Source organism: Apis mellifera, linkage group LG5 (assembly GCF_003254395.2).
Source record: "Apis mellifera strain DH4 linkage group LG5, Amel_HAv3.1, whole genome shotgun sequence".
Taxonomy (NCBI): Eukaryota; Metazoa; Arthropoda; class Insecta; order Hymenoptera; family Apidae; genus Apis; species Apis mellifera.
The window spans coordinates 13,478,547-13,488,445 of NC_037642.1; the positions used below are offsets into that span (position 1 = coordinate 13,478,547).

The 9,899-nt window shown below is 25.5% G+C and overlaps 1 protein-coding gene and 1 long non-coding RNA gene across 2 annotated transcripts; both read left to right on the plus strand.

Annotated features, from left to right (window-relative positions):
- The first annotated feature begins 1,571 nt into the window (after positions 1 to 1,571).
- Ancr-1 (AncR-1 non-coding nuclear RNA) lies at positions 1,572 to 9,251 on the plus strand. The gene is given in 2 exon segments (NR_003566.1): positions 1,572 to 1,690; positions 2,504 to 9,251. It is a non-coding gene; the product is annotated as an AncR-1 non-coding nuclear RNA (long non-coding RNA).
- LOC102655090 lies at positions 1,697 to 2,365 on the plus strand. The gene has a single exon (XM_006570208.3). The coding sequence runs from the start codon at positions 1,883 to 1,885 to the stop codon at positions 2,285 to 2,287; it is 405 nt and encodes a 134-aa protein (XP_006570271.1). The 5' UTR covers positions 1,697 to 1,882; the 3' UTR covers positions 2,288 to 2,365.
- Positions 9,252 to 9,899: the final 648 nt, after the last annotated feature.

Below are 9,899 nucleotides of genomic sequence, written 5' to 3' on the forward strand. Positions count from 1 at the left end.
CATTTAATAACATTTATATATCTTTAATAATAAATACTATTTAATTTAAATAAATTAAATAAATAAGTATACATTTATATATATTTAATACGTACGATATAAATATAATCCAACCTTAGGTAATATACTATACACATATATATCTTTGTGTGTGACGGGGAAGGGCATATAACATGTATAATATATATAGATATATTTGGTCCCATATTAAACAAAATTTTAAAAAATTACATTTATATTTAAGATATCTATACGTATATGTGTGTGTGTGTGTGTGTGTGTGTGCGCGCGCGCGCGTGTGTGTATGTGTGTGTTACCGTATATTATGATATATGTTGCAAAAATAAGAATACATGCGTCATTCAATAGTCATGATTCAAGAATGCTTTATGACTCACGAAAATATGAAAAAAAATATTTTTATAAATATTTATTATATTGTATCAATTAATAAAAAACTAAATAAAGTAATTATCAATAGCATATGAAATTTAAAGAAAAATTAAAAAAAATTATTAATATACTCTTGTTTTTAAAAATTATATTTTACTTTTTTTATTTTAATAATATTTAATAATAAAATAATAATAATAATAAAATGTATAAAAGAATTATTTTTTTTAATCAATAAATTTTTTATAGAATTTTAAAGTTATAGATTTCATAAAAACAATTCTTTTAATTCTATATTATAAAATAAGACGCAGAATGGAAAGCATCTTGATACATTTATTGGGCGTAACAGTTATTCTTGACAACGTTGCCACGTTTTAATTTCAAGAAAATTAAATATTTTTAAATTAATATAAAATTATTTTTATATTATTAAAATTGTTTAATAATATTGTTGAAAAAATAATTGTTTATTAAAAGTTCATATTTATTTGTGTATTGAATGTGATTTTAGATTTTTAAAATATTTGTACAAAATTTATAATTTATTATTATAATTTACAATAATATTATTTAATAAACTTTCTAAATTTATTAAGAAATTTCTTTATTTATTTTATTTTTTACAAATATTGAATTAATAATCTATTTAATATTATTAAAATTTATTTGATATGAAGTATTTTTATTGCATAATTTTAAATTCATAAATAGTATTTTAAATTTTTGTTCTTTGTAATATAATAATATATTTTTCATATTATATATAAACTTGAAAATTATAAAAAATATATAGATACATATTAAAAAACATTGATCGAAACAATGTGAAAAGATTTGGCAACATTGGAAAAGATCTGCAAAGGAAACGTATATGACGTTATACGAAACGACACGTGATTGGTGAGAAATTGACCGTACAACGCATTCATACGCCACAAGTTATTTTCTAAAAACAAACAATTTTGAGATAATATGCAAAATATACATAAAATTTTTTATAAAAAATATCGCATACATATTTACAATTTAAATGGATATAATTATTTTTTAAAATTTTCAAAAGAATAACGTTAATATAAAATTTTACAAGGAACTATTTTCTATTGATCATGCGTAAGAACACTACATAACGGCAAGCTAGGGAGTATATAAAGCTGCCATCGAACGCGCACGAAGACATTTCCTGAGTCGTCTTCGAACGGACAAGGCTGTATCTTGCTCGGTGATTTATAGTCTTGTGTGTAGTTGTGCAACTTTCTTCCATTGTTCTACAAGAAACACGAGCCAGATACAGGTTGGTGTACTTCTTACTTATTCAATAATTAGGTGAAAAAGTTTAAAAAAAAGTTATAAAAAAACGTGAAAATTCTTCAGTCAATACTTCGTGCTAACCTATTTCTCAAGAGAGTTAGTTTCAATTGATACGACGCCAACGTTGGAAAGGACATTTGGACTTACAAAAATCAACTAAGAAAATTACGAAATCATGGTGGCCACTTCGAGACCTCGAGAAATTGACATCGATAAACCAAGCCATACGGAACAATTGGCTAACTGGATTAGTAGAGTTCGCTGTAAAAAACTAATGTGCCGTCGAAACCGCAAACGTGATCTAAGGATCGAAGCAGTACTGACATGTGCTCTTTTCAAAGCTGAGCATGAATTACGCAGCAAGCAATTATCTAGAATTTCAAAATGGCAGCAATTTAAAAAACAATTTCTGAAGGATGCGGATTATTCAAATTGTGAACTCTACAATAATGGAGATATTAAAAATTCGAAGTCGGGCCAAGAAAATGATCCCTGGCAAGGTCCTTTATGTCCTGAATTAAGTAGTTTGGACAATTTCATGTCTAAATTGGGGCAAATTAAAGTACCACTAAAACGATGAAGGAATAAATGAAACATGAGTGATCAGGTCTGAAAAACCTGCGTCAGCGTCGAATCCAGTTTAAAAAGAAGATTTTTAGCAGTTGTCCAATAAAAAACCCTAACAACAACAAAATGGAAACTCGAACCATAATGCAGTACCGTATCGCATCGGTGCTGTGGGAATAGAAGTCACATTACTATCCTGGTGGTATATCTGGATATTTTTTACTTGCAGTCTCACCGTTTGAGATGGCATTGGAACGGACGGAGGAACTTGCTGTTTGCAGCGATGCTGGGCGTACCGCAGAATTGGGGACCCCATGTTCTAGTCTCTACACCTTTCATTGGTTTGGTTTGTAAACTGTATCGGAACCAATGCATTTCTATTTGCAATATTTTTGTAATAATATACCAATCGAGTTCGTCAAACAAGTTAAAAGAGCGTTTGATTCGATATTTTTTTTTTTTCAGAAGTATGGCGGTTTACGTAAAAAAATGTGTACTTATATAGCTTAAAGAAAATTTGTATAGTCAATTTAACCTTTATAGATTTAAATAGCGTTTTAAATGTTTACTTAATGATCGAAGAATAATTTTATATGTAGATTTTGTACTTACTTATAAATGTTAATTAACAGTTTTGTAAATATTGTGATACAGCAAAACAGCAGCGGAAAAAATAAAAAAGAATGATAAAAATTAAAAATGTTAATAATTTTCCTATGATTTTTAAATCGCCATATTAATGCCAAAAATCCTTTTCAGTCCAGCATACTACATAAAATTCTGTCGAACGCAAGAGTGTCCCGCACGTGTGTCCAGGCTGTTGGTCGTCATCGGCGACACTATTTGGCCTGTCTATATATGAGATAAGGAATGGTGAGAGGATTGGTATGGGATGAACAAAGGGGCAAAATCTTTGTTTTTAGAAATTTGCACACCACGATCAAGTCGTACATAAACGTCTTCTCATGTTCGCGCTTCCGTATCTTGAACATCTGAGCATCGACTAATTCAAAAATCAATGTGATGCGTGATATACATAGGCTTACTGTGACATACTGCAGCAACCTCGAGCAAGTTCTATTTTGGTGAGCTAATCCCTTCTGTTCGTTACCTGTGCAAATATATTTTCTCAGGTCCAGAAAAATTTTTCCAATGTTTATGCAACCGAGTTCTATATATGGGTTTCCCTGGCTTATTAATAAATCCTGTTCAAAGTTGATCAAGCTGGATACTAGACATCATATATATTGTCCCATTTGAATTAAAATGTATAAAAGCTTCAAGGTATGGAGTAAATTAAATGCATCTTTGTTGAATTTAGATGATCCAGTAAGGCGAGTTACTGCAAGTAGCACAACTAATTTTAATAATAGGCATGCATATAAAATATAAACAGCTCAATTTGAATAGGAAATTGCTACAAATTTTTTACTATATTAAATATATTTTTTTGGGAATCATTACTAGATACTTACTTTTCACAGATTTTGATATTACTTCGCTTACTCATTGGGTCGTAGAGCAAGAAGAACTTAATGTATCATTAGATTAACAAAAAAAATTCCTGATAAGTGATGTGCAACAGGGTTATGGAAGTAAAGAGACCGATTTAATATTACAGTTTAATTGATTTGAGAAATACATTGAGAATTAACGAATACTCTGAAAAAATTTTTTAATAATAGTAGGAAAGCAGTGATCAAGGATGAACAAGCAGGATATTTCTAAATTAAATTTTTAAGTATAACATGTAGATAATATTTTTATATTTTGATTTTAAAAAACAAAATTATGTTTAATGTTTTTAAATTCCAAGGAAGTACATCATCAATGATTCAATTCTCGGATGTTGGAAATTGTTTACAATTAATTGTACAATCATAATTAAGCAAGTTAAAGGTTTGATTTGAAGTTTGTTCAAAGGAATTTAATTTCTTCTACACATGGTTGCAAATGCAATGTGAAGTATCATGCTTTTATAATTGTTTTAAATATTTTTTCTTGAAATATTGTGGTTCGGGTGTTTGTTTTGTACTGCAGGAATACCCAATTTCGTAATCATGGTGTACAACTAAACAACTACAAGCAGTTATTTCTATTCCTGGAGCATGTTGGATTCGTATTGCAAAGTGGTATGTTGATTAGAATGATCTAGTTCCGAGTTGTAGGGGTGGGAGGGAGTTACTATGTTTCAGCTAAGCTTGGATAGAGAAAAAATCTATTTAATCGACGAGGTATATAAAGATGTACTGAAAATATATTTTGGTAACTCCTAATTGGATAAATATGAATAATTTTTTAATCTTAATAAATATCACAATCTATATATCTATTTATATAACTGCATTTTTGACAAGAAATATTGATAAAAAAAAAAAAGGTAAAAAAATCCGATTTTTAAAATAGAAAAGGTATGTTTTGGTTGAAGGTAACAATTTAATATGATCAATGATTTGTAATAAATAGTTGAAAAAACGAGAAATAGGTGAAATTATTATACTGTAAGCTGCAGGTTTAGTATTATATTTATCTTTCATCATAATGGATGCTATATTATCGATGACATTTTATAATAATGGAGATATATCCTATATTATATCTGCAATACCAGGAAATAATTCTACAATTTCAACTATTTGAACTATTCACAATTATAATAGATAAACATGATGCAATATATTTCATTCGGCTGAAGAAGAAATTCAATTGACAATGGAAACAGATTTCTGCTAAAAGAAGAGTAAAACTGATTGTAATATATATCATTGTTTACTATTTTACGTTTAACTATTTTAGATCTACAAAAATTGACATTTCATTTTAATAAATGTATTTTAAAATTACATTTGACCTTGATATTTTTATAATTTATCAAGACATAGGTATAGGACATAGGTCTAGGAAAAAGGAGACAAAGGAATAAAGCTGCCGATGGTTTTATTTTTTCACAATGAGAAAAAGGCGGATTAGTATATATTTCAAATAATTTAAATATAAAATTAGTTATAGCATGTTAATAAGCATGGTAGTGTTATATTCATAGAAATGCTCAAATTATCGTTATTTAAATATACCTGTTTTGGCTCTTTTGGATGTTTGTGATTTTTGCTTCAGGAAATCGAAGATAATTTTATTCTTATATGAATTTTATGATAAATTTTCTATTCTATGGAGAAAAATGCTATGAAATACACCTGAATATGTATGTATTATATAAATATTATTTTTATTATATTTAGAAAACGATGCCGGATATATGAACAGTATAAATATAAAGCTTATATTCAAGATAACAACGGGGTGAATAACTATCGATATTTGATATATTTATGAAGATAAGTTTTCAATTATATTTAAATATGATAATATATAAGTTGAAATAAATTTTTATTGAAATTTTTTATTTAAAAGAAAAAGATGAAGGATTAAATTACTAACTTTATAGTATCTAGATACATTTCAGAAAATTTGTGATATAGAAAAAAATTTTCTAAATGGAAGAGAGGTCATTGTTATATCATCTTAGCCGAGATTTGATTAAGACTTGGCTGAATCTAAATTTATTTTAGATAATAAAAAAAGTATGTGTCAGGTAAATTAAATGTTCAAAAAACTTACATATTTTAAAAATGTATTTAAAATATGTTGTTAAAAATAACTTCGGTTATATCAAGATTATAGTTTATCTAAATTGATGAACATGAGTTTTCATTTTCGATTTTACTTTTTGAAGAAAATATCGAATATTAAATCGAATATATCTATTCAAGAAAAATTTAAATCAAGATAAATTGTTACAACTTGAAATGCTGATTACGTTCAATTAAATGGATCATTGGATAATTGAAATATATTCGACAAGATTTTTAAATTAATAACTTTATAAATCTCTCCTAATTAGAAAAGAAATATAAATGTTCTTTTTTTTTTATTGAGAAATGATTTTAAATCTAATAAATAATGATCTGAAATTAATTCGAGTAAAATCTGTCGTACATACAACAATTGAAGATTTTGAATGTAAAAAAAATTGACGCAAAATTAAAATAGGATTTAATTTTTCATTAAAAAGTAAGAATTGTTTAATAAAATATATTTTTAATTAAGTACATAATATTCAATCGGTAATAAATTTTTTCATTTCAGATTTAATGATGAGTGTACATTTTCAGAACATATTTGAAAATATTTAAAAAAATATATATATATAAAATTGAAGTAATTTTCTTTGTAATAAAAAATAATATAAAGTGAATAGAATAATAGAAATACAAATAGTAATCTATAACATCTGGCATAGTTCGAATTATTAAAAATGATTATATTCTTCAAAAAACATAACCTTAAGTTAGTATTAAATCAATATTAAAATACAAGTTTCAATTTGAATATAATTAAAAAAACTATACTATCATAAAAACATAGAAGAAAAACAAAGTTGATTATAATGTATTGTGAAAGTAATATATAACAATAATAATTTAAGATATGAAAATTTATATTGATATTCGAAAAATTTAAATTGCATTCACTACATATTATTTCGTAAAATTGTAGAAGAGAATCAACGTGGGATTTTATGGTATATCTACTACATTGTGAGTACTACAAAGTTCTTTTGAAGGAGATATAGATCTAATTGGTTGATTATGATAACTACACATTCACAAAAATAAATATGAAATAAATGCCAAATATATAATATATGTTGATGAATAAAAGATACGAGTATTTAGTTTTGCTTGCGAGCAAAAGGCAAAATAGCTTTTTGCAATTTCAACGAATAGATGCAAATTTTAATAATAGAAGATGCTACCAATTAAATAAATTTAAAATTATTAATGGAGAACTTTAGAGAAACAATAAGATTTTATAAAATCCAAATGAAAATATTATCGCGAAACTAAATGGCATTCAAAAAAAATTATCAATGTGAATTTTTATAGAATTTAAAAAAAGGCTATTAATATGGATCTTTATAGGATTCAAAGGAGACTCGATACGAGTCTTTCTAGGATTCAAAGATTATCAACGTAGGATTCAGAAGAAATTATCACAGGATTTCGAAGGATTTAAAGAAGACTATCAACGCGGGACTTCATGAAATTCAGAAGATCGACTCAGGATTTCGTGAGATTCGGAAAAGGTTACTGATGCGGGACTTCGTGGGATTCAAAAAACTATCAACGCGGGACTTTGTGGGATTCGAAGAAAGACTATCAACGTGGGACTTCGTGGGATTCAAAGAAGACTATCAACGCCGGACTGTGGGATTCCAAGAAGACTATCAACGTGGGACTTCGTGGGATTCAAAGAAGAGTATCGACGTGGGACTTCGTGGGATTCAAAGAGGACTATCGACGTGGGACTTCGTGGGATTCAAAGAAGACTATCGACGCGGGACTTCGTGGGATTCAAAGAAAACTATCAACGCCGGACTGTGGGATTCAAAGAAGACTATCAACGCTGGATCGAGGGATTCAAAGAAGACTATCAACGTGGGACTTCGTGGGATTCAAAGAAGACTATCAACATCGGACTGTGGGATTCAAAGAAGATTATCAACGTGGGACTTCGTGGGATTCAAAGAAGATTATGAACGCAGAACTTTGTGGGATTCAAAGAAGATCATCAATACGGTTTAATGAAATTTCATGATAAATTATTAATGCGGGATTTTATAGGATTGTAGGAAAGCGCCTTCGTATTCAAAAAAAGACTTCGATGAAATTTGTAATCCAAAAAACCGTCATTGCCAGATATCATGAAATTCAAAAGGAATATTAAAAAAAGATTTAATGAAATTTAAATATTAGCGAGATAAATTTTTAAAGATATAAAAAATTATTGAAATTGGAATTAGAAACAAATCTCAAATTCTGATATTTGAAACTTATTACCAAATACAAGTGTGTTACTTAATGAATTTTCTAAAGAAAGGATCTGCTTATTTCTATTTTATTCACATATTTATGATATTGCTATATTAACTGATTCATATGCTATGATAATATATTCAACGAAATTAGGAAACTATGTGAATGTGAAATAGAAATAAAAATTATGATAAATAGATTTTTTTTCGTAATCGATTATCAATCATTCAAATATAGTTATGTATCTTTTTTAATTTTTATTAATAAAATTTTAGTAATTGTTTTATATTTGTAAAATATATGGAAATTTTATTCTTTCCAACTTTTATTTTATCAAGATATCACGAATAAAACGTAATAAGACATAAATATTTATTTTTCAAAAAATGCTATTGATAAATTTCTATCTTAACAAATCGATATTGCATATTATGCGAGTCTATACAAGTAAAATGTTAAACATGTAAATTTTTTATCTTGAATATCGTGATATCTTATTTCCAATAGCTTAATTCAGAAAAGAATTGCTTGGCAATCGTGAATCCATATTTTTTAACTATTGGTAGAATGTAAGATGTTAAATATATAAATATGTACATACTGTAAATTGAAAACTAATTTGGATTGTTACGGAATTTAAAAATAGTTTTATTATTAAAAAGTTTTTTTAATTAAAAATATTTTTTAAATTTCATATGGGAAATAACTGCGATAATAAAATAAAAATATTAAACAAATTGATTTATAGAAAATTATATTTCGCTGATAATAAATTAAAATAATAGTTTCAAATATTAATAATATTCAATCGAGTAGAATAAATTTTTTAATGGACTATATATTTTGAAGTATCTTTCACATAAAAAATTAGAATTTTTGGTATTTCATATAATTTAAAATAGATATATGACAAGATTTATATTTAATTTAATAAAAATTTGATGAAATTCCTAGATTTTAAAAATAATTTCTTTAATATAATTCCACATTTGTCAATCAATTATAAATAAAAATATAAAATAATAAATTAACAAATTTTAACAAATTAATGATCAAATAAAATTTTGAACTTTGAAACTTGTACAGCTCTAAATCGCACTAATTAATGTTATTTCTAGAGTATCAAAAATATCTCTTTTAAAAAAAAGATAAGATAGAATAAAATTTGAGAATTATTTTAAAAGCACTGATTCCCTAATTTTTATTTTATTTTATTTTCACTATTTTATCATTATTTTTTTGTTTATATTTGTTTTTGATATATGATGAGAAAAGAAAATATAATATATCAATTCAGTATATATATATATATATATATATATATATATATATATATACACTTTATTTTTAAATTATAATGTACTTTAATTTTTAAAATAAAAAATATAAATATATTTTCATTTTTATTTTTTAATATATGTTCAAAATTTTACAAAACATAATATATCTTATTACATTATGCGTTTTGATATGAGGATTAATGATAGAATTTTTATTCTGTAATAGAATATATGTTCTAATTCTCGTTAATAATTTTATATTGAAATTATTTAAATAATTATAATTTTAATTGTTACTAACATTGCAATTATTTTGAGTCAAATTGATAATTTTGAGAAAAAATTAAATGATAAGAAAATTCTAATATTTTTCATATAAAAAATGCACTAAATATTAGTTTGTGTTTCATCTGTGGTTCAATCTTAAATTAAAATAATATTTTAAATTTTTATTAATTATAAATAAAAA